At 34.4% G+C, this 26636-nt stretch overlaps 1 protein-coding gene across 8 annotated transcripts in view; it reads right to left on the reverse strand.

The window, feature by feature from the left end:
* PAN3 (poly(A) specific ribonuclease subunit PAN3) overlaps window positions 1-26636 on the reverse strand; it is a 130312-nt gene that overhangs the window by 35999 nt on the left and 67677 nt on the right. For 5 of the 8 annotated variants that reach the window (XM_035003629.1, XM_035003627.1, XM_035003634.1 and 2 more), the window contains 2 exons: window positions 2349-2596; window positions 1168-1224 (listed from right to left, as the gene is read on the reverse strand). In XM_035003629.1, the coding sequence (XP_034859520.1) occupies window positions 1168-1224; window positions 2349-2596 (305 nt within the window). The remainder of the gene's footprint in view (window positions 1-1167; window positions 1225-2348; window positions 2597-26636) is intronic. The other 3 variants (XM_035003631.1, XM_035003633.1, XM_035003630.1) reach the window with 1 other exon arrangement.

Below are 26636 nucleotides of genomic sequence, written 5' to 3' on the forward strand. Positions count from 1 at the left end.
TAATAACCAATTGCTCTCAATTGATGAGCTTTATCATTGTTTTGATAAAGTTTTAATCTTTAACAGTGATAAATAAATGGACACATTTTAATGATAATGAATTAAACACCTCAGAAGAGCTGTTATTAGTATACTTTTTGAATGAACTCACTTTAAAAATAATCTTGTGATAATGTACTTTAAAATCTAACGAGAAAGGAAGTATTTCTTCAGATACAATAAAATTTAACTTCCAATGAGAAGCCAAAGCTGCTCTTTGGAAGAAGAGTTATATAGTTTGTAAATATTTTTGAAAGCATTTGGAAGAGAGGAAGAAAGCAGATATTCAAAGTGTTTGGATTCAGTCAGATAATGAGGTGACATTTGCCCTGGCTCCCCAAAGAGCCACCCCCATGAAGGGCTTTTTGTGGCCAACCTAAACAAACTGTTATGTACATACTGGTTAAACACTTCAAACTGCAACAGTAAAGAGGACCAACTGATTTACTCTGGGTCTGGGTCTGCAGCTTAGGGGAAGAGAAGGGTGCAACAATCTACTTAAATATTGTCTGGGCAAACTATAGCCAAATTACTAAATCTTCCAGCTTCTTGGAACTGAATTCTTCCCCACCCCCTGCTTCTTCTCTTTTCCCTCTGCCTCTCCTTCCTCTTCACTGGTCTCTGACACAAAATTGACGTACATTCTAAACTATCTTTTCTTTTTTCATTTTAAAAGCTGAAACACTTTTTTTTCCTCTATGAAATTTCTGCTGCCCTCAGATGATTCCTCTTGCTCTGGATCTCAACCAGGAAGTGGTTTTGCAATACCTGTAAGGTTCCCTTTAAACTATATCTGTAGGGAGAATAATACCTCCTTTTTCTTGCCTTGGTTTTCTTACACCAGATAGCACAGTTTGGCTTAACTACCTCAGGTTTACCATAGCATATTTTTAAGAGTTGTCTGAAGGGTAAAAACATCATAAAAATGTGCGATATATAATCTCTACAAAAACAGTTGAGACAGTTTTGTGACAAAAGAACCTCTTTATAGATTAAATTTTCTCTTTCTACAAATATGATAAAATATAATAAAAATGTAAATAATTATAAAATAGAATAAACCCCCAAAAAAGGTAAAACATTGATGGAATTCTTACTTGAAAGAACCAAGGAAAGTCTCTACTCTACCTCAATTATTTGACCTTCTGTTCGGCAAGCTGTTCTGTGATAATTTTTGAAAGATCTCTGACCAAAAAACAAAACAAAACAGAACAAAACTATTAGCTATTTATTAGTTTTTAAAAAGCATTTTACATAATTTACAGTTACTTCTATAAATGTTTTCACATTTATTTCTCATAAGGAGGTCAGGTAGTATCCCCATTTACAACTAGGAAAATGGGCTCAGAGGTACTAAGATTCAAAAGTCACAAAACAATGGCAGGACTGAGATTCTTAAAAAACATTAAAGAACTCTGTCATCTTCCCATTCAAATTGCCTTTTAGTAAAATATTAATCAAAATAAACCATTAACTTAACTTGTGAGATCAAAATCTGCTTACTAAAATCCAAGTATACTTTTCATCTAAATCTATAATCTGTAATTATGTCAAATGTCTACAATTTAGATCAGCTCTTGTGTTTTAATGGAATTGGCTTTCTAACTCACAAGCTCTTCAACTATTACTTATTTTACTGTACCAGTTAAAAAACAATTTTTGAACATGGACACACAATGAAGCTAAAAGGTACAATTTGTGGAACGTGACGACATTTCCCTCTCTGCCCTTTCCCTTCTCCCTCCTTTGTTAGCTCTTTCCTCATCCATGATCAGGGCTCCCCCAGGGCTTCCTCCCTCCTTACCAATAACCCATATTGGAGACCTCTTATTACTATGCGTCCTCCACTATCCAGAGATCTAGAGATTAAATCACTGCCTCACCTGAAGCAAGAGTTAATCATCAGTTTGCTTTCAGTAACTATAATAAGAAACCATCTACTTTCTCTGACTTCTTTACTAAAGGTAAAACTACCTGTACCTATAAACAAATGTAGCAAACGTCAACTCTAGCTAGCACAAGTACTAGGTAACCCCATGAGCAAAACATGCCATGAAGTACTAAACGAGAGCTTGAATCTAATCTGTGATTAAAACCAGATTTGTCCAAAACTGGAGTTACTATTACTGCAGAAACAGTTTACTTTGAAGAGATGAGATTAGAATTATCATCTAAGTTAGAAAATCAAATACTCACTTTTTCACATCACAATAAAAAGATGCAAGAGGGGGTAAACCTCCTTATTAATCTCATTAATAAGAAGGAACTGCTGTAAGAGTACTATCACTTCTCCTTTAATGCAGACATACCATTCCAGTCAAAGGTGCTGGGGTTGTGTCTGTATAGAAATAAGTCGTCCCACCGACAGTTTCCTTTTGGATCACCTGACCAGAAGATGGAGTCTGAGAAACAGGATTATTAACAGGTGTAGAGGCACTAGAAGGCACCATGTAATTTGCTGGATTTGGAGTGTGACTTCTTCTTCTGGGGGCAGGAGAAGTATGCGGAGTGATCTTGGGAGAATGAAGAGGGGAAGATCCAGCAGACAAGGACATTCCTGAAGAAGATGTAAAAATGTTTCTTAGGGAGCAAAAATTGGTTTTAAAGAAACACATCTGGAAAATAAAATGCAAACATTCATTTGGAAGAAACATCATCTTTAGCAAATTCAAGTGCAAAAATAAAAGCCATAATTTTATCTTGGTTTGTTTTAGAGAAAGCTCTGATGAAAGCAAATGTAACAACGTTTCTTTTTTCAAAGACAGACATTTCCAAATAAACTAGGAAAATTATTGCAAGAATAGTCTCCTCCATATCAAGGTTTACATGAGAAACTTCAATAGTAAGAATCATTAGTAATTTAACAAAATAATTTAATGGAAAAACGAGAAATAACTAACTGGGACTCTTTAAAAGCCTTTCTATAAGTCTTTATAGAAGCCTTTCTTTCATACAGGGCCCAATTCCCTTTTTGTGAAGAATCATTTAAAACTATGGCTATCAACAATACAAATACCACATTACCCTAAAGTAGTACAGTATTAAAAATCAAACTATTTAATGAGATTTACTAGGTTTCTTTTGGCCAAATACAATTAACAGAATGGTTTGAAAAAGCAAAACAATTAAGTCTAGTCTTAGCTGAAATACATGAGAGCTTACACATTGTTTTTTAATCAAGCGATATACTGTTCTGATGCCTTTGTCTTTAACTCTAAATAGGCATATACTAATACAAATGAAAATTTCTGCAGATGCCTAACTTTGTAAAATTAGGCTAGTTGATGCCACTAGGTTCTAACAGAAGTTCTATCCAAACACAACTAGTAAGAAACCATTTTTTCTAAGGCATCCTCTATTATGATTCTAAGGTGAAGAAAGGGAAAGGATAATTGTCTTAACCCTTCAGGAGATTCCAAGCTAGCTGAGAAAACAAGACCAGGTCACATGTAAAAGACAAAAAATGACTTACAAAAACACTCAAAATATAAATTAAGATACTGCAAACTACATGCATAAATGCAGATGGAATGCAAATTAATTAAAACCAGGTAGAATTAATCAAAGGCTTAATGGAGGTGATCAGTTCTGAGCAGAAATCGAAAAGGGTTTCTAGAGCTACAGTTCCACTTCTTGGAAAAGCTCGGCTTATCCACAAACTGTTTTCTGGCCATTTGGGAAAAGACTAAAACCCACACCTTAGAGTAATATGCCATCTTACAATGCAAGGAAGATGTTTATACCAAAATGCCTCTGATCAGAGAAATATAATTAATAGGGACATGAATTTCAATTTTGAGGCATTCAAAAAACAAACACCAAACTGTTTTTTGGAAAGATGTAGGTAGACAAAACTAAAGTGAGAACTGAGATAACACTTATTTTTACTCCGGATAGCCCTCTGCATTTTTTAAAGAGCCTTAACATAATTATTTTGTCTGATTTTCTGAGCAACTAAATGAGTTAGGAGGTGAGGCAGGTCAAGTTACAAGCACCACAGGAGAGATCAGAATTCAGACATGAAGAGGTTTTTTGATTTGACCAGTGACATTTGTGCAAATTCAACAGCAAAGCCTCCTGGCTCAAACCCAAGTCTCCAAACTCCAAATGGAGCACTCCTAACTGGATAACACAATGTCTACTGCATTGACATTAAAACAGGCCAGGCATTCTCAAGTATGTCTTAAATGTGTCTAAGAGAGACTTTAAAAATCTAAACCCCCTTTCAAAAAATCATTATTTATAAGGAAGCCAAGCTACTATATTAAGATATAAGCATATTAAAAAAAAAAAAAACAAAAACTGTTCCAGAGTTCTGTTTTTCTAACTCTGTATTACACATTTAATTGCATTTAATTGTTAATCCACAGAGCAAAAATTGAATTACTGAACTATACTATAAATACTCCCCACTTACCTAATATGAAATGCATTTAAGATGGTTTTCCTAAAGCTAGTGTCCAAGTCTTTCCAAGACAAAACTGGCCAAGTCACCAAAGATGAATAAATTTGTTTACTACCTTTAAATTAAGCAACAGCAACAAATATAGCTACCAATTCTTGAGCACTTTCATTGTGGCGGGCACTAATAAAAGTACTTCATATACATCAGTATATGTAATCCTCACAACAACCCTGTGAGGTAGGTATATAGTATTCACCTCACTGCAAAGAAAACATTAAAAAAGTTTTTAAATTTATTTTAAGGACGAATATAGGTTATTAAACAAAAGAATCAAGACTCAACTCAGGTCTGTTGATTCCAAAGCTTATGCTCTTAGCCAATATGCTATCCAGTCACCCAGTTCCTAAGTCTTGTACTAGAGAGTAGAAAGGGGATCCATTGTCCATAGTAGTAGCATTAGTGACTACATAAGCCACGTGGGGTGGAGGAGGTGCAGCATGGGGTGCAGGGAAAGATTCTGACATCAAAGTAGGTGTGCAAGTGAGACAAAAGAATCTCTCTTTAAGGTTGAATACATGGCAAAAGATTACCAAAAACAATCTGTGGTCAGTTAAGAAGGAAATTCACAGTATAGAATTTTTAAGTTGTAAAATAACAAGCTTTCTCTTAAGAATTTTTAATTTTGTAGCTACTCTAATAGAAAGTTGCAGCACCGAAATCTGAGTTGATATATCTGAGCTGAGGCAGACTACAGTTATTTAAACACATTCAAAATAAAACATGTACACTATTAAGCATCACTACCCATAGGGGCAACAGGGTATTTAAATGCATAGGGAGCTAAAAATGAAATTAACCCCTGAATTACTGAAACATCAAACCTAGTCACATAAGGCACAGCTTTGTGTCACCAGAATAGTTTACAAACATGTTAAAGAACTGAGTAAAATATGCACACATCTGCTCGAAGAGAGGTATTCTGTACCTAACTACTATGAAGACAATAGCCACAACATACTTAATGTCAACCACCTAGATACAACACTAAATTATAAACAGCACAAAGGAGTAGAACCATACTACAGAAACGAGTAGTCAAAAATAAAGATGAATTAAAATGAACAGATTTGGTTTCATCTCTCTCACATGTAAATACTCCTTTATAAGTTCTAGCTTTCCTTATACTGGGGATAAGGGCTACTTGTGGTTATTACAACACCAACACCCTGCTCTTACTGGTACTCAACCACCAGAACACTTAAGCAAATATAGTAACCACTGAGGATACTGTAAGAGACAATCTGGAAGAATGAAAATTTGTATTTAAAAAAAGATGACTTAGAAGTATTTCATTTTTGTATTTATTGCTTGTGTTAGTTTTTGTAGTATACTCTTAGAATGACATTTTGGTGACATCATATACCATAACTACATTATAATTTAATAGGTGAATATGCAAACTGTGAGACTTAAGTCATATATGTTAAATTAACTGCTTTAGAACATTTTAAAAAATCTTCTCTTAAATGTATCCTAATTCAAATAAAAGTGAGGAAACGGTAAAGAGATGCTCCCTGGAGGAGTTAACCAGAGCAATTAACAAAATGTAAGAAATGATATTAAAAAACATCAAGGCTAATATACAAAGTACCAGTGTTTTTGGATGACATGATTCTATACCTGAAAAACCCAAGAAAACCAACAAAAAAGACTCTTGTAAATAATGACAGATTTTGGGACGCCTGGGTGGCTCAGTCATTAAGCGTCTGCCTCCGGCTCAGGTCCTGATCCCAGGATCCTGGGATCGAGCCCCGCATCGGGCTCCCTGCTCGTCAGGAAGCCTGCTTCTCCCTCTCCCACTCCCCCTGCTTGTGTTCCCTCTCTCACTGTGTCTCTCTCTGTCAAATAAATAAATAAAATCTTAGGAAAAAAAAAAATAATGACAGAATTCATTAAAGCAAATGGTTACAATATTAATATATAGTAGTAAATGAACAGCACTCCTCAGTACAAACAACCAGTTAGGACAATACTATTTCTGGGAAATGAGAGACTGAGCTAACATGATACCCTCCCCTCAACCCCTATCAATGCTGTGAATACATGAAACTATGAGATATAATATGACCCAAATTAAAGTATAGCTGAGGTAAAAAAGAACAACAAAAAACTCCAAGGTAAGAAATTAAAGAAAAATATGGAATTAAGAGGTTATACTGTGGAAGGTCTGAGAAAAAACCTAGGCTAACTGAGGCTTTAATGCCCACGTGAGAATATGAAAACATGGCCTTCAGCCCATAACACATGTGGAATGGAGCTCTAATATCAGTGTGAAGCCCAGAAGTCTGGAAAAGCTGCAACATCAGTGAATATAGGATGAGAAAACTTCTTTCTACCTACTGGCCCATGAGAGGCAAAAAGTAAGCTTGCTTGTGGAAGAGAGATGGAGGAAAGGAGAAGGCTGGGGTTGTGTCGAGAGGGAAGAACCCTGTGCCTATAGCAGGTGGAGGTAGAGGAGATAAAATTCCCAGGAGACATGTCACAGGCATCCCAGTGAGAAAGTAACATAAAGCTTGAACTGCACGGGTCACTTGCATGAAGCAAACACCAACTGTTCTGATGAATGCTTCCACAACCCAGAACAGACAAGATCTCTCCCCAGAAAAACAACCCCGCTTTTTAAAAGAACTCCCAAAGTAGGAGTCTGCACGCACAATATACTTGAGAATTAATACCCTGAGAAAAAGGAATCTCAGAAAAGAGAACGCTGTAAGACATAAAACTAAAATGATTAAAGACATGAGAGAAATGACAAACATCATGAAAGAACAGAATATTTGTTCTTCTTAAACAGAATTAGACTCTTTGAGAGTGAAAAATATAATCACTGAAATGAAAGGGAAAATTCAATAATTGGCTAGTATGCAGAATATATAAAGAACTCTTATGACTCAACAATAAAAATAAATTTAAAAACAGGCAAAGGATGTTTGGCTAGTTCAACATAAAGCCAAAGGATTTTCCAAAGAAGATACACAAATGGCAATTAAGCATATAAAAGAAGCTCAACATCATCAGTCATTAAAAACATGCAAATCACAACCACAAAACCACCTCATGCCACTAGGATACAATCAAAACCAAGGACAGTGACAAATATTAGCGAGCAAATGGAAAACCTGAAATCCTCATACATTGCTGGTGGGAATGTAAAATGATGCAGTCACTTTGGAAAACAGTTTGGCAGTTCTTCAAATTGTTAAGCATAGTTATCATATGACCCAGCAATTCCACTCCTAAGCATGTTACCCAAGAGAACTGAAAACATGTTCAAATGCACACTTGTACCTGGATGTTCATAGCAGCATTATGCATAATAGTCAAAAAATGGAAACTCAAATGTCTATCAACTGATAAATGTGTAAATAAAATCTGATCCATCCATACAATGAAATGTTATTCACCCATAAAAAGGGGTGGGGAATCTGATATTATGCTATAACATGGATGAACCTTGAAAACATTGTTAAGTGAAAGCAGCCAGATACAAAAGGTCATGAACTGTATGATTCTATTTATATGATATGTCCAGAACAGGCAAATCCTTTATAAAGACATGAAGTCAATTAGTGCTTTCCCAGGACTAGAGACAGAGAAAATGGGGAGTAACTACTAACGGGTATGAAGTTTTCTTTTAGGATGAAGAAATGTTGTGGAGTTAGATAGTAATGATGGCTACACAACTGTGAATATGTTAGCATATTCACCACTGAATTGTATACTCTGAAAGGATGACTTTCATGATTTGTGGGTTTTACCTCAACCAACAAACAACACATAAAAATCTAGGTATGTAATTAATTAGAAATATAGGGCTTGTATTAAGAAGAGGTTACAACCCTACTAACTAACAGAAACAAAAGGTAACTTGAACAAAAGGAAATAAATACCCGTACTTACTTGTTATAAAGATTTCAATTCTACCCCTTAACTAATGCTAGTTCAATATAAAGCCAAACCAATTATATCTATGTGGAAAAATAAACATTAAGAATAGCCAGGAAAATTATTAAAGAAAATTAAGTACAGCAAAAGAATAAAAAGTAAAAGAAGAATAAAGTATAAGACCAGAAGATAGTAAAAAGTGATCAGAGCTACAGTAATAAAAATGTTTGATAAAGAGTCACATAAAGAGTGGGTCAATACAACAGAATGGGTACAAAATGAGACCTTAAATACATATGAAGAAATAAGATAAAGGTGACATTTCAAACTTTAGTGGAGGAGAGGACAGCAGTCAGATATGACAACTTACTGCTGTCACTAAATGACAGAATGAATACAGACATAAGCAAAGATAGTTATTTAGATAAAACAGATATAAGCAACTGACCCTTTCATTCACTTTTCCCACATAAATTTCAGATAAACATTCAGAATGAATATTTAAGAGTTCAAGAAAAGTACTTCAAAGAATATTTTTAAAAATATAATGTTATGAAGACACAAAATGAAAAAGTCAAAAGAAAACGTTAATCAATTTAACCTCTTCAAAAATAAATTTCCTACACGGCAAAAAAAGATATTTCCAACATTCTTTAAAAAAGGCTAATCTGCTTAATATAGTTCTTAAAATCATTAAGAAAACAGAAAGCAACCAAAAGAAAAAGGAAAAATTACACTACTAGTCAGTTTGTAGACAAGAAAATTTAATGCCTAAAATATGTAAAAAGATGCTGTTATTCACTAACAAAGAGACACAAATTAAAACCAGCATTATCACTGGCCTCCTCTCAGACTGGCATAGATTAAAAAGTTTATTTAGACAATTAAAAAGGTGGGTAGCATATAAATACTGTCACACACACTTGTAATATCAGTTATTACAGTCTTTTGGAAAACAATTTGACAATACCTATCAACTAAGGCTTTTTAATTGACATAATAATGGTAAACAATTCAAAGCCATAAAATGAAAAATAAAAGCTGTGAACTCCATAAAAGTGGATATTTTTGTCTTGCTCATCTTTTAGACCCACAGGAGTCACTGAATAAAGGCTTTACAAATAAATGCTAAGGTTACTTTTAAATCCCTTCTAGGAAAAAAAAAAGTGATTATTTTTTTCTTTCGGAGAAGTTAAAAAAAAAAAAAAAAGATGTCCTCTCAGATAACAGATGCATCTGAGATGCCAAGAATAAAGATCTCCCTAAATATGAAAATATTAACAACATTCCTTTTAAAGTCAAGAACATGACAAAAAATGTCAATTATGACTACTTCTAAATAATACCATATTCAAGGCCTTAGCCAATGCAACAAAACAACAGAAGAATGGTTGCAAAGGAAACAATAAAGCTATCATTATTTGCACACATATAAGAATCTATAAAATATTAGAAATACCAAAGTAACCAACATACAAAGGTCAATCACATTTTCCACACACTAGAAATAATTAGAAAAATTTTATTTTTTAAAGACAGCAATTACAATACCAACAAATACTGACTACAAAGTATCTCAGAAGATCTAACAAAATATACGTAAAGACCTGAACACAGAATATTATAAAACTCAGTAGGAAGACCTGGAAAAAAGATAGAAAAGGAGAGATAGTCCATGTTCATAGATAGGAAGATGTGATGATGATGGTTCTCTTCATCGAAAGATTCAATGCAACTTCCCTGAAGACACCATGTTGCCTCATGTATCCACAAGTCTCCCAAGCTCCTTCCTCCCCTGGGACATTAATCGACAACCCTCCCTGCCAACACCAAATTCTCTAAACCCCATCCTCATAGTAAATTCCAATTCATCCTTCTGAAAGATCTTCTCACTCTATAAAAAATTATCTCGATACCCGTATTTTAAAATTATTCCCATCATTTTGGATTTTATCTTTCACAGCAAGTACCACACGTTTTAAATGGTCTCTTTGTAGGAAAGAACTATACACCTTAATCCTCTCTGTATTCCTAACTATACTTTGTTATAGCACAGTTGTCAGCACACAAGAAATCTGTAAAAAATAAACTGATATAGAGGTGAAAGTTTCCTCTTTTTGACACCAACAACCAAGATGCTAAATAGAGCAACAGCCATGATCAGGAAATGGAGAACACCATCACCAGAATTACCTGAGTATAACAGGAAGTTGGGAGAAAAAAAATCAATGTGTATGCTATCAAGTGACATAGATGTTGACCGTTGCTATTTAAAAGCAAATGTGAAACAAGTCAAAAACCGTTGTGAAAGAGAGGAATTTGAAAGAATTTGGGGTGAGGACATTCTTATAGAACAGTCTGATTATTTTAGCATTACTCTTTCCAGGTCAATGTAGCTTGGGTAAACCTAGCTTACACTAATAACTTTAACAAAATTCCAATAGCCAAACTAAATCCCCAATAATAAATTGTCATGTATGACTATACTGAAGAGAACAGTTCAGATAAGAAATTATCAAAATATATCTCATACTGAACAGATGGACTTAAATTGAAGAAAAATAGAAGCATCATCTTCTTAGCAACAGAGTCAATATTTGGGGCCTCATCCAAGAGAAAATCATACTAAGGAATTCATGTGATAATACCCAGTAGTACAAAAAACAAAGTTACTACTAAAAATACATTTCTTAATTTATTCATTTTTTAACCAAATTCCCCAATACCACCACCTTCCTAAAATAAAATGATACACAGTTACAGCCCAAAACACAGACACTAAGTTTTTACTCCTAAATTCTAAGGGTCTTAAACATACTAACATTTTCTTCCACTTTGCTGATGATTTAAAGGATGGGTATAAAACGTCAACTCCAAAGTTAGGTTCAGAAGACCCGACTTGCTCTTTCAGTGCTTCGGACACAAACTTTAATTCTTAGTTCATTTCTACCACTAGCTGTTCTTAGCCGAAAGAGAAAATTAGTTTAAGTATTTAATTATAATCATTTTACCTAAAAGTTTGGATATCACAGAGTTATTTGCAATTTGATTATCTGCAATTTGCAACCTGTCAAACAAATTATTTGCAATTTGCAACTGTTAAGTAAATCCCCAAGATACTCTAGGTAACTCTACTGTATGCAGGACAGATTTCTACTGAATAGAACTTCTTGAAATAAAATGTTAACAGTTACAGAATAACATAAGAAATGCACTAAACTCTCCATATAATAATTACTGTATAAATAAAACTGCTTTAAAATATAATCCTTAGAGTTTCTCCATAAATTTAGTATCAAAGATCCTTGGCCGGGGGATCCTCAGGACCATCCCCATGTTTAGAAACTCACTGGAACTCAAAGGATTCAGCATTTGTTACACTCATGGTGAAGATTTATCACAGCAATGTAATAAGCAAATACATCCATATCTCAAGGGAAAAGCACACAGGTGGAGCCCAGAGGAATTCATGTGTATGTTTCCTCACGCTCTCTTCCTCTCATGAGGGTTCACACAGCTCACTATTCCTCCAGTAACACGTGTACAATCTATGTGCCCAGAGAAGCCCATCAGAGACTCCATGCCCTTGGTTTTTATAAGGAACTGATTATAGACACCCTCTGCCTAACACATACCAGAATTCCAAACTCCCAGAAAAAAAGCAGGTGTGCAGCATAAATTAAATTGTTTACGTAAAGAGTCTAGGCACAGTAAACCACCCTCATCAGTTGGGGAACAGTGGGAACACTCCTTAACTCCAAGTTCCTGGACATCAACCAAGGGCCAACCTTGCAAGCAGGCTTTTTTAAAGACACAAGTCTTTAGCCTGCTATGTTAACTCACTTCTGCACAGACACCTTGAATTGTGTCCAGTAAAGTCACCACTGTTTCATAATTCTGCTCTTCAGTAAAGTGAATATTGTTACAGAAAAATACAAGAGCAAATGTTCTGTTTTTCCTATCTAAACATATGTCCCAGGAAAGGAACAGGAGAAAAAAAGTAAACCTTAAGATACGGCAGTGAATTTCACTACTTTTTATCCATACACCTTTAGAAAAGATTACATATATTAGTGATGTATACTCCATGGCTAGGAAATACAGCAAAGAAAAAATGAATGTAGTTCATATAAAAGGAGCTGAACCTATGTGCTTCATTGCTCCTATCTCTAAGTATTTGAACTATCTAAATATACACACTAAATGTTATGGCTTAAAATAAGATTGTAGCTACTAACATTAAATAGAAAAGACTTTGTAGTATCAATAGTGAAGTCATATTTTCTTAGCTTCTAGCATAGAAAAATTATAGAACCCATTCAAAAAGTTTACTTATTTAAACATTAGAAAATTATGAAACAAAACTTTATACTTAGTAAATAACTGCTGGATTCTGAGGAATCCTACAGAGGATCATCTAGGCTATGATTTGGTATATGCATTATAAATAAAGTAGCTGCTTTCAGCTTCAGTAGCTTAAAAACTATTCATAGCCTTTATCCCAGAAATTCTAGTTCTAGAAAGTATCCTAAGAAATCACCCTAAATTCTAGTTAAGATAAATATATATATATAAATAACAGAACATACACATATATGCTGCTTTTTAAAAGATAACACTATGATTCAACTTTTTAATAGATGAAGTAACTTTTTAAAAACCAAAAGGCAGGGGCATCTGGGCGGCTCAGTTGGTTAAGCGACTGCCTTTGGCTCAGGTCATGATCCCAGAGTCCTGGGATCGAGCCCCGCGTCACAGGGAGCCTGCTTCTCCCTCACCCTCTGCCTGCCTCTCTGCCTACTTGTGCTCTCTCTCTCTCTGTCAAATAAATAAATAAAAATCTTAAAAAAAAAACAAAAACAAAAGGCAATTTGAAGGTTAGAGAAAATACTGTCAATCAACTAAAGTCTATTAAGGTGCTAAGAATGGTTTTAGGGGAGAATAGCTCATTATAAGTGATGCATTATAATGTGAACTAAAATTTTTCTCATGATATAGTTATTTGATCCAGTTAGGAAATATAGAAAAGCTATTTTTTTTTAAAGATTTTATTTATTTATTCATGAGAGACAGAGAGAGACAGAGAGAGAGAGAGGCAGAGGGAGAAGCAGTCTCCCAAGGAGCAGGGAGCCCGATGCGGGACTCGATCCCAGGACCCTGGGATCATGACCTGAGCCAAAGGCAGACACTTAACCATCTGAGCCACCCAACTGCCCAGAAAAGCTATTTAAATAATTAATGTTACCAAAAATAAAATCAATTTCTTATAAGTTTACATTCTGAATAACCTTGAGCATAAGCTTGTTTGCACAAATATTAAAGTCACCATCATCTATATTGCCTTATAATAAAAGAATATAGAAATTTAAAAATCCTACAATTAGAAAAATCCTAGTCAATATTTTTGTTTCATGATAATCACCCCATTATAATTATCTTCTTAAAGGTAACTTAAGAATGTATTTAATTATCTACTAAAGATATGTAAGAATCTACTTCACGAACTTATCAATAGTTTGAAGAAAATATTTTACAATTTCCAATTTTTAAGCCAGAAGTAGACTAAGCTTTTTCTCTCTTTTTACAAATCAGACACCTGGGGCCCAGAGTCGCTCAGTGATTTGTTCAGTCATATAAATTCAGTGATCATAGAAATGAAACTAGAATCTAGGCCCCTTGAGTGCTAATGCAGCTCAGTGTAGTACTCATGCTGTTGAATTTAACCTAAATTTAAATCCCTAATGACTATTTAAAAGTAACGTACCTAGAAGGAAAAGTTACAGTATAAAGAGAAAAACATGGTTAAAGGCAGAACTGTCAAGTTTCTGCCTGTCAAATATAAAATATTAAAGGAGGGGAGGACGGTACAACCAATTAAAAACATTTATCTGTTAAAGTTTCTGGAATTCTACAGTAAGTCTTAAAATGATACCAAGTCCTAAAGGTTTAGGTACTATGAAAAGAAATATGGGACTATGAAGCCATGTATAACTGCTACAACAAGAGTGATTCAGAAGGTACTTGAATTTAAAAACTGTATGAGATATCAAAGTTTCTGAAGAATCCTAGCAATATGGATGTCTGGGTTATTTTATTAAAGATTTTTTTTAAATTTATATATCCAGTGACAATAATTTTTCTCCCCCCCCAGAAGTTATTATTAAATTGATAGGATGCATTTTATAATATATGGCATCTGAGAATCTAGGAAAATATGGTAAATCTAGATTATGGGTTTGATCACTTTTCTGCCAAACAAGGGGACTAACAGCAATAATCCTTCAAGATCCTGCCATCAAGTAAAAAAGTCTATTTTATTAAATTTTAATTTGGAAACATTTTACCATCAATGTTAAGCTACAAACTGAGGTAAGAAAACTTTCAAATAAACATATAACTGAGACAACCATCATACAGGCATGTGTGTATTTTAAATGTGGATCTAATCCTCAAACAGACTGTACAAAATAAAACAAACCAGCCCCTAAAAAGCAACAGAATTAGGAAGTAATAGCTAAGATAATAGGCTTTACTTCTTTACCCATAATAATTTCATCATCCCATCAAATTAAGTTTTGCAAATAATTATCAAAACTGGCTAAAAATGTTTGTAATTAAAAGTACCATGCTTAAGGTCAAAGTAATTATGCAGTTAATGAACCTGAAGTTGAACTATATAAAAGCTCATGGTCTACATAGCCCAATTTTCCAAACTCTGACATGATAGATGATCATTTGCACTTCTAGCCTAAACAATAAAAGATATTCAGCAGTGAACTAAAATATTGGCTAGGTAAAAGTCCCATGATTTTATATATTTTAAATCATGCTAACTTTCAAATGACTAAAATAAATATATTTGCAATCCTAAACCACAAGATTATGTGTGTTACTGCACAGATGTACATTTGGCCAAAATATTCCCTATGACATGCCATACCCTATTTTTAAAAGCCTCCAAAAAGACAATCCACAGTATTCCTGCAAAATTTATTATGGCCTAGAATATTAGGATAAGAAATATTTTCCTTCTGTAGCTTAAATCCCTCACAGTTTCAGATTTTAAAATCCATTTATTTAAACACCGTAATTATTCTCATTTCCTTGAAGACTGATACTAAAAAATACTGTACTTTTTAAGGCAAAAATTGGTAATTATCAAAAGCATATCACAATATTAACCATAAGCCAAAATGTAAATTATTCACAAATCTAGTAAAATATACACTAATCAAATTAAGTTCAATTTAGTCCTAAAAGTTTCACACCACAAATGCACACTACCTTTGCAAAGATGAAACAACCCAAATGCCAAAAGGTTTACTTGAAAGAAATGTTTATAACCCCGTGTGAAAAAAGGGTACTTGAATTCAGCAAAATCCTATGCTGACCTCATGGGGGTGTACTAATTCTTGCTGGCAACAAGTAGCAGTAAAACTTTAAAGAATTGTTCCATGAAGTGTGGTGATAAAATGAAAACAGAGTCAATAAGGATACTGATGTTAATTGCCAGAACTGATTCCTTCACAAACCCTGTTTTCACAACAGCAACCCCTTATGATTAGGGGAATTAAAAGTTGCTGAACTCAACAATCCCTTCACAGTTAAACCAACAGACCCCTCATAGAGCTGTCCAACGCTGCCCAAACTATCCATCCTTTAGTCGAATCAGTCAGTTTCATGAATTGTAGGATTTATCTTCAAGTCCAGTGCTGACTCAGAGGGTAGCTTGTTCCCTAGAGAAAACAACCAACAAAAATCAGAACAGCTACTGCTCATAAGCTCTTTCAACACCCAAGTGGAAAGGACAACTTATTGGGTCCAAAAAATAGTTCAACTTCCTTTCAACTAGAGAAGTAGCCAATAAACTGAAGGCAGCTATATGCCATAGGCAGGTCTTGGTTAAAGCTTTCACTCAGTTACAGCAAAGAAACCTTAAATAGATAAAAAAAAAAAAAAAAAAAAGCTTACATGAAAAGCTATCACACAAACCATATGGTTTCTCACTCAAGAAGAAATTTACAGGGTATATAAATGAAAAGTATTCCAAGGGACAAAGCTGTTGTTTTGTTTTGATTTTTGAAGGGCTGATTTTCGTGTGTGTGTGTGTGTGCGCGTGCACGTGCGCAAGAAACAGAGTGAAGTGGGGGGGAAATTAAATGTCGTCACCCAGAAGTAGTCTACATGTCTTAGGGTAGCTTTGCTTAAAGCCATACATAAAAAAACTAGTGAAGTGTTACATAATTCCTTAAATGCAAGGTCTTCATTCACTAGTTAGAGAAAATACTCTGAACCAAAAGACAAAAATATGTTCTGTTTCAGGACTTGGCAATAGTGGGTTGCCTTCTTATTATTTCTAAAACCAAAAAATCAACATGCACAGCCTTTGAGCTTCGAGATATACCACAACAAAACAAGGGGCCTTTCCACTTCAGGAGTTAGGGGTTTTGTCTACAATCATGCTATTATGGAAAAGGGAGGCAAAAAACTCAGTAAGAAAGGCAACCAGAGAGCTCAAGCTAATTTCAGAACACAGAAATGTCATTTTGTCCTTTCATGTGAATTGGATTAAAAGACTTTCATAAAACAAATATGTTACTCAAGACTGTCTCCAGAAAGAATCATGAAGGTGACCAATACAACTTTTCATTTTTTAAAAAAATTTATTAATTCTATTATTTATTCATTCAAGTGTGGGAAAAATTCTAATCCCAATCTTTCCCTTGCCATTTCCAAGTTGTAATATGAAAATTCTTGATTCTCAAACCAAGAATCTCAGTGCCTGAGAGCTCAGATTTATGGAGGACAAAACTATTCATACCGATACACTTCCTTGAAAATTGTGCTCACTTGCATATAAGGATCTGACACTTTGGTAATTTGTGGGGTTTTCTGCTTCGGTTTGGCTTTAAAGTCTTACTGATTCCTCACTTTCCCAGCCTTTTCTCAGAGACTGAGTTAAGCCCTAATGAGCTAAGACACTTATTGCACGTCACAAAATAGTCACTCAAATCATTGTCTGTATTCTGTGGTTCAGATGAAGAATCTCAGTTCAGAAAAGCTCTAACCCTCCCAGCTTCCTTAAGTACTGGTAAATTCCCTCCTATTGAAAAACAGGCCTTCTGGGCCAGTGGTTTTCCAACTGTATCAAGTAAAACTTAGGCTTCCAGAAAAGCTTCAGGGTTGTGTAAATTTCTTGATTTGAAATTCTTTTATCTATTTTTTCAGTATTTATTAAATCAATAATAAAATCACAAACGCAGGTCCAAATAGTATGCATTCATTTTTAGCATACTAGAGATTATCACCAACATACTTAGTTTGTATTGGATTACAGTATTTTCATGGAGATCCCAGAATAAAGCCTCTCTCTCCTGTCACCGCTCTCTCTTTCTATATATATATATATATGGGTTTTGTATTAGGAAGGTAGTGACTCTGGAGTAATCTTTATTTAAATGCACAGGTACTCAAAGTTGAATAAGAGCACAACTTACTCATATGAATTATGATTCTCATGTTACTATATGATACAAAACATAGAAAAGGAGATTGAGGAACAAAGAGTAATTATTATCCTTTACCCACCAATTTCAAGCTATTGTGTTCAACAAAGTACCACACAGACTTGTTATTCTCACTGAATAACTTCATGAATAAATTTTTAAAACCTGACCCTGTAAATGCCAGTTTTATCAACTTTATATAAATTTAGATTTGGAGATTGTATATGGACTTCACAAGCATTCTGCTGCTTTAAAACAATATTTGAAAACCACTGTTCTAAACTCTAATTAAGGCTTGGTATTACTGGTTCACAGGTCCCCTAGGGGCAGAAACGGTAATTAAGTCTTTAGTTTCTGATGCCTGCTGAGTTGGAGTTCCTGTTATCTGTACTCCAAACCACCTTTCCAGTCTTCTCTCCTCTCCTCACATTCTGACAACTCTCAAAACACAATGTGCCAAACTCTGGAGTGCTAATGGCAAACGAAACTGGTAAAGATTTTAAGAGAGAGGTACTAGGTACTTTAACTCTATGGAAAAGGTATCTATCTCAGTGCCATTTTTCATTAATTTTTCCAAGTTCCTGCCCAATCTAACCTTTTCCACTTGCCTACCAATTTTATTTTTTTAAAGATTTTATTTTTAAGTAATCTCTACACCCAACGTGGGGCCCCAACTCATGACCCTGAGATCAAGAGCCACATGTTCTACCGACTGAGCCAGTCAGGCACCCTTGCCCAGCAATTTTCATCTTAAAATGGAATCCCACTCTTCTGATATTTCAGAGATGAAATATCACATCACACGCATCACATAAATGGTAGATTTCAGAGATATTTCTTTGAAAAGATAGGTGAAAAAGAAAACTCTACATAACAAAAGCAGTGACTAAGAGCCTACGTGTAGAAACAGAATTATCCATAGGAGCTAATGATAGTCATTTAAACTGTCATGTGGAATGACTGCATGCTGGTACCAACACACAGCTTGTTTTTTTTGTTTTTTTGTTTTTTTAACACACAGCTTGTTTTAAGAAAACAAAACAAAGTGCCAACTGGTTAAAAACAAAAACAAAAACAAAAACACACCCTACCCTAACCTAGTCTCTCGAAGGAAACTCCATGGACCTCCTCACAATCAGCATTTAAAGGTAACACCTGTTCCAACAGAAGAGCAAAGCTTCAAGCCTATGCTTCAGTAACACACCTGAGATTTTCTTCACATCTGTTCAGTCTTCCAACTATCGGGTTGAATTACTTTTTAAAGTTCACTAATTGAGTGAGAGCATTTCTAGATTATGCTATTCACCTGGTTGAAACAAACAGAAAAAACAAAAACAACTTCACAGATTCTCAACTGTGATTAAAATGTTTAAAGAAATCCTATCCATCCTTTAAAACCCATCTCCAGTATTTCCTTTTCCATGAACCTTTCTTGCCTGGACATCCTCATTCAAATCAGGTAAAATCTCAACTTCCTTAAAATTTTCTGGCATTTTAAACTTTTTTTTCTTTAGAAGTCAAAGGGCAGATATCAGAATCTCCTGTGAAATTTTTAAAAATACAAAGGCCACTGCTCCAAATGAGTAGTTTCTGATTCAGTAGATCTTAGATGGGGCAGAGAAAGCTCTATTTTAGAAGCACCACAGATTAATCTGTAACTACACATGAAAGCTTACTGGAACCACTGCATGAGATCAGGCACTGAGCAAGGTTCCAGGAATTCAAGAAATAAGATCCAGTCCCGATCTCATAAATAAAGCCCACTAAAGTGCTCAAAATTTTCCAATTTAAAAATTTACTTTAGGTCTCCATGTGAGATCACAATAATGGATAAAATGTTAAAAATGCCTCCAGAAGAAGCATTTAACTTTAGTGGAGAAAATGTATATAAAACATAGGCAAATTTTTTTTAAGATTTATTTTAGAGAGAGCGAGAGAGTACATGCGTGAGTGAGCAGGATGAGGGACAGCAGGAGAGGGAGAGAAAGAATCTCAAGCAGACTTCCCACTGAGCGTGGAGCCCAACGCATGGCTCGATCTCATGACCCTGAGATCCTGACCCAAGCTGAAATTAAGAGTTGGACACTTAACCGGCTGAGCCACCCAGGTACTCCAAAACATAGACGAAATTTTAAAAATATATTATGAGATACTCAAGCACTATAGAAGCACAGAGAAGAATGACCAGAGAGGTAGAAATGGCTTTGGGGAAAGAAAATGAGGCATCTGACCTAATCAATGAAAAACAGGCAAGATCTCAAGAAACTGAAAAGCCTTCAGGCAGAGTAAAGTCATAAGCAAAGGCACAGAGATGGGGGTGGGGAGGGCAGCTGACCATGTTCAAATACATATTCTCAAATAGGATGTGTACTTTATAACAGAGTAGGTTCTCCATGAGGTAGAATTAAAGGGATGAGGCTTATTTAATCAGAAAAGAAAGCAGCAGTCTTTAAATAGTTATCTTCAATTGTTTTAATTCTAAAAATACTCAGCATCTGAACATAGTTTCTGCCACAAGGGAGTTTATATTCCAATGGGCATAAATAGGACCACTCATCCTAATTTAAACAAAAATAAAACTTCAAATTGTAATAAGTCCTGATAAGGAAATAAAAAGGGCAACATGAGGAAAATAATGGTGGCAAATGCCCTTTAAATTAGTCAAAGACTTTGTGACATTTTAGCTGACACCTAAGAGAAGGAAAGAACCAGTCACAGAAAGAACAGGTGGAGCAACATATGCAGAGAGCATGAGCCAAAAAGGAGCTTGACATATCTGAGGAAGGCCAGCATGGCTGTAACTGAATACACAATGGAGAGGAGAGAGTGGAAGGGTGAGATTTAGACAAGTATACAATACATGAATTATGTAAGCCATAGTAAGGAGCTTGGATTTTATTATACTAACGATTAGAAGGCTATGACCTCATTTATATTTAAGATTACTTTTGCTTTTAAATGGGAAATGAACTGCAGAGGTAGACCAATTAGTCTATCATGGCCTAGTCTAGGACCTGGGCAGTGTATGTTAGAGATACCATATGCAAATTGAATTGACTGGATTACTCATTAACTGGCTGTGGATAGTGAAGGGAAGAGAGCAAAGATGAATCTTAAGTTTCTTACTCAAGCATCTTTCAGACAGTGATGATAGGTTTACCCACGTCATAAAAGCCCTGATACGAAAAAGCCTTAACTCCGCAAATGCAATACAGAATAATTAATAAATTCTGAAATGAACTGAAGTACCAAGGGAAGTAAGGACTATTCTTCTAAGGTAATTAAGAGATTTTCAAATGGCTTACTTAGCTTAAAAGGGAAATGAAGCTGGGGAAATGAATTAAACAGTTTAGGATTCTTGCTACCTACAATTTTTTATAACGTTATAAAAAGTATACATTCATATGTACACCCACAATAGTTCCATAATCATATCAAAATTCCAAAAAATGAAAAATTTTAGGACAACACATTAATATTTTCTTTTAATCATAAATACATGTAACAAAGTATCTGAGGGAGGAAAAAGTCCTGTTCTGCCCCACTGTAAGAAGACTGGTGCTTCTCCACTGTCCCTAACCCCTTAAAGCACTGGTTCTTAACCGGAAATGGACACTGGAACTGCCAGATCAGCTGTCAAAAACCGACATGTGCAGAACTGGAGGGGAAAGGAAGGGAGGATCTGGGTGAGGAATGGCAGGTTTAGGATGGGTCCTCTTCACGTATTTTTTTTAAAAACACCCTGGGAAATGTTGATACATATCCTCAGTTAATCTTTAAAAGATTAACACTGATCCAAGGTAATTTTCACACAATTTTAATCAGTAGCTTTTTCTAGCATTAATGGCTGAGGCCATGAGGTAAATATTTCTACAGTCAGAGATATTTTTACATTACAGTCAGAAATATTTTTATGAACATAAGCAATAGTACTTCGTCTTACTATATATTGGTCATAAAAGTCAAAATTATTAAAATGGCAAAACAAAAAGATTACTTTACACAATTATGTTTAAAATAGACCTTTCCCCTTTTGGGGGACGGGGAGGAGGTGTCATATTTCCTACTGGCAGTTTGAATATAGTAAAAACTTCATAATAAAACCAAAGTCTCAACATCTGCTTAAGTTTCTCCAAGCAATTACCCCATGGGGTTACTAGTTATGTCCTGTGAATACAGGTACATACAAAAATATCTCCAAAAGTTAAGTATGAGAACCAAAACTCCTAAATGTCAATTTCTCAAAATTTAAAAAATTGGAGATGTGTTATTTATTTCACCAAATTTTAATGCAACAAAATTATAAATAAATTACTTTTCATTAGATAAAAGTTTTAAGTTACAAATACATTCTTTTTATACAAATACAGATGGAAAACTTGAGAGCTCTCTCATCAGGGAGTTAGGTAAATAAAAAAAACTATAAATCTGGTTTGCCAGTGAAATGATGAGAATCTACTTCACTTCTACCCCTGAGATAGCTCTCAACCTTCCTCGAGGAATAGATAAAATGTCCAATACACAAAATTAATTTCCAACATAAAAACATGCATACAAGCCACACAATATATTTTTCCTCCAAAAGAAAGCAGTCATAACCCCAATAAGATAGTCATAATTTCCAAAATATTAGGAAAGCATGCAATTGAACAAATCACAAAAATCCCTGCTTCTCTATAGAAGATTAAAATGCATAACCAATTTTTAAATAATACTGTGTGAAGTAATGAATAAAATGGAATAAAAGCATTTAACACAAAAAAACACATAGACCTGTAAATCAGACAAGCAAAGAAAACTATCCTGTTTACGGTGTCTTTTATTCAAACTTTTAAAATTTCATCACTAATAACTCAGGTATATAAGATTACTAAGAGAACTTCTCCCTTTGTTTTTATTTCAGAATCACTAAAAGCAACCACCCAAAGTTACTGTTTACAATTCTTCCAATTACACCAATATATCTGTCTTTATTTGAAATTACTGGTTTTAAATTCTCATTTTCTAGTTTAACAATATGCATTCTGGGTCTCTGTTAACATTCTCAAATAGGAGAAAAAAAAAATAAGAATACAGTACTCTAACCTGAAAATTCAGGTAAAAGTTTTGGACTGGGCCTAACCTAAAAACTCATTCCGTAGAAATGATAGGGAGTATGTACATTCACAGACCATATTTAATAAAGGCATGATTTCACCTTAGATCTTACACATAAATTATTTTCCTAACAGATTACAGCTTTCACCCAACATGATGAAAGGGAGCATTTTGAACAGTTTTGTGGCCAAAGGCTATTCATGCTAGAACTTGAATTAAATTAATAAAAAATAAATACCTTACCTAAAAACTTACTCTGATTCTTAATACATATATGATCTAAATTTGTGGATGTTTTTATGTTTATGGAAATTAAATTCTCAATGAAATATGTGAAGTATGTATTTCATAGAATTTTTTAATTGAAGGTAGTAGAGCTTCACATCCTACATGCAACTGCATCCCACATAGAGGGGAACAGAATCAAATCATCAGCTACCACTGAAATGCTTTTTAAAAGATGTGACAGAACAATTTTCTATTCTTGAAGTCTCCAAAATCTGTATTCAAAGTAAACTGAACCTTGCATTCAAAGAACCTCCAGTACTTGTGGTATACCTGATTCTACTCTTATTTTGCCATCCTTCAGTACCCACATTAAGCCTTTTAATATACTAGTGAGAAGAAACCTAAATCTTGTTTTTAAAGACTCCATCCAAAAAAAAAAAAATTGAACTAAAAATTATTTGAATAGGACCATGAAAATATCACAAGTATTCTTTTTCATTCTTTTAAGAAGTATATAAAGAACCAGCAATATTTTTACTTTTAGGAAAATATAAAGAAAAAGCAAAAAATGTTTAAGTACTGAATCACAGTTAACATTTTAGTTACAAAAATTATATTTGATTAAAAGTACAAATATTTTTCTCTTCACTACATTACACAATAAAAATGAAAAGTTTTAACACCTCCAAAGAGTTTTCTTTCTTTGTTTCTTAATGTAAATAACCTTTAATAGAAGCCATGTGGATTTGGCCAAAATAAATACAACTCAGTTTCCATCTCTGGTTTTCTCCTCAACATCTAGAAAATTTTAGCAACTGATTTATATAATCATTACTTCATTTTGGTGGATTATTTACTTGAGATAAAAAGTATCTGGACGGGGCGCCTGGGTGGCTCAGTCGTTAAGCGTCTGCCTTCGGCTCAGGTCATGATCCCAGGGTCCTGGGATGGAGCCCCGCACTGGGCTCCCTGCTCAGCGGGAAGTCTGCTTCTCCCTCTCCCACTCCCCCTGCTTGTGTTCCCTCTCTCACTGTCTCTCTTTCTGTCAAATAAATAAATAAAATCTTAAAAAAAAAAAAAAAAAGTATCTGGACTACCTGGATATTAGAAACACTAAAAGCATTGAAAAATCTATTAAGTACCCTACAGCTTCCTCAAACAATTTATTTAATCTCCTTTACCAAAGTTAGGCAAACACTGTGAGTTCGTATTAGGAATTTAACCTGAGTTTTATCAACCACATACTCTGACATACTATTTGATGGAGACCATAGCCTGCACGTCTGTTTTGCTTCCCGTGTCTACAAATAGCAGTCTTCCCTTTGGCCTAACTTCACCCTTACCTCTATCAACAGCCTTATTTCCATGAGTTTTCATTAGTTAATTTGACAAATATTATTAGAATATTAACTATGTGTAAACTACAGTGTCTAAACCCCTAAAAATGTTAATAACTAATCTACATTTTTAAAAACCAGTGTATAGGTTTGAATTACAATTTTAAGAACTATATCCTCTGGCCTGTATAGCAGGTAACTTAATTTGATCACCATAATATTTGAAGAAACTAACAGTGACCTGCCTGTCTCCAAACTTGGACTAATGATCTGAAATGGTAGGATCTTTCCTAGCCTCTACAATGGTGGCAATCTTTTAAATCACAACATTTATATTATTTAAACGAAGGATTAAAACAAAATGGGAGGAGGACAGGTATTTCATAACAAAACCAACTCTTCTAGATCAAAAGAACCATCTTTTGTTTCTCAAGTGATAATGAATATTTATGAGTAAATGGTGCTCTTCATTCATAGTGACAAATTATGTTTGCACTGTTTATAAACAAGTGTGTCTGATTACAAAAAATTACAAATATTCACAAAAATAATATAAGGTTAATACTAATGTTATTTTAACTTTGGATTTCTTTCCAATGAATAAAAGCTAATACCAAATTTAAAACAAAAATTGAACTTTGACTTTAAGAAAATGTTGTGATAAAATCAATAAATACCTCTCTTATTTCTCTAACATACCAATTTAGTTGACCTCTACACAAAAACTTTAAAGCATACATATTAAAATGTAACATGTAAACAAAAGGTATTTGATTACTGGTTCATGATCCATGGGGTTTAAAATTTTAAAGAGCCATGGTCCTTATCAGGTGCCAGAATAAACATTTTATTAAATGTATTACAATAATTAACTTAAACTATTTTTGTCCCATGACCATTACTGAGGTGGAAGAAATCCCCATTGCCCATTTTTTTTTAATTGTTTATGATCTTGAATGAGCTTCAGTAACCCCTGTAACAATTAATTCAACGGATACTTATCTGATCACTTCAGTTATCCAGCACATAGCCAAGAAATAGAAGAAAACTAGTCTGGAAGGATAAAGTCCATGTACCTTATTCACAGGCAACAATCCTTAACTCAAAGTCTTTTTCTTATTTGAAAAAAAAAGTATTTAAAAAAATGTGTTTGTGTTCTCAGTCCTCAGCAGATTAGGAGGAAGAAAAGAAAGGGGATAAAAAGAAGCATAGAGCACTAAGAACAGTGGGGTCTCAAAACAGCTTTCCAGGAAAAGCAATCTTATCAGCAACACCTGGAAACAAATTAGAATGAATAGTACCCAAACCTACAAAATTAGGAACTCTGGAAATGGGACCCAGGAAGGCTGGGTTTTAACAAGCACTCCAGGTGATTGTGATGGACTCTCAAATTTGAGAACCACCGTCCTAAAGGTAGGAATACTAACAGAACAACACAGTCATCAATAAAATGCCAGTAAGAACTTGGTAAAAGGGTTCAAATAAACTTGCCTGAGTATATGCATTCAGGAGGAGCACTTTAACAGATTCAGAGAACAAGAGAAAAAGGCCTTACCTTTAAGGTGTTATAATCTAACATACTGGGATGAAAGGACAATGGAAAGGGTAAAGAATCTAAGTAATTATATAACTTGAAACAAACTGCTCTACAAACTCTGACACCTAAAGGGTATCAATTAGATTCTGGTTCAATATGATCACTGAGGCAGACAAAGCTGAGTGTGAGTCACCAAAAAAAGCTTATATTTTATCTGAAAAAACAGAGTACTACAAATCTTGGAAATCTATGAAAAATTGCTGAAAATCTCAAGTTTTGACAGTTAAAACCATAAAACTTCTGATAATAAAAAAAATCAAGCGGGGCACCTAAGTGGATCAGTAGGCTGGGCATCCAACTCCGACTCTTTCAGGTCAGATCGTTAGCTCAGGGTCATGAGATCCAGCCCCGAATCAGGCTCCGTGCTAAGTGTGGAAGCCTGCTTAAGATTCTTTCTCCCTCTTACTCTGCCCCACTCCCCAACCCACATGTGCTTGTGCGCTTTCTCTCCAAAAAAAAAAAAAGTAAATAAAAAAAAATCA

Source organism: Mirounga leonina, unplaced genomic scaffold, assembly GCF_011800145.1.
Source record: "Mirounga leonina isolate KUSES-001 unplaced genomic scaffold, KU_Mleo_1.0 Mir_127, whole genome shotgun sequence".
NCBI lineage: Eukaryota > Metazoa > Chordata > Mammalia > Carnivora > Phocidae > Mirounga > Mirounga leonina.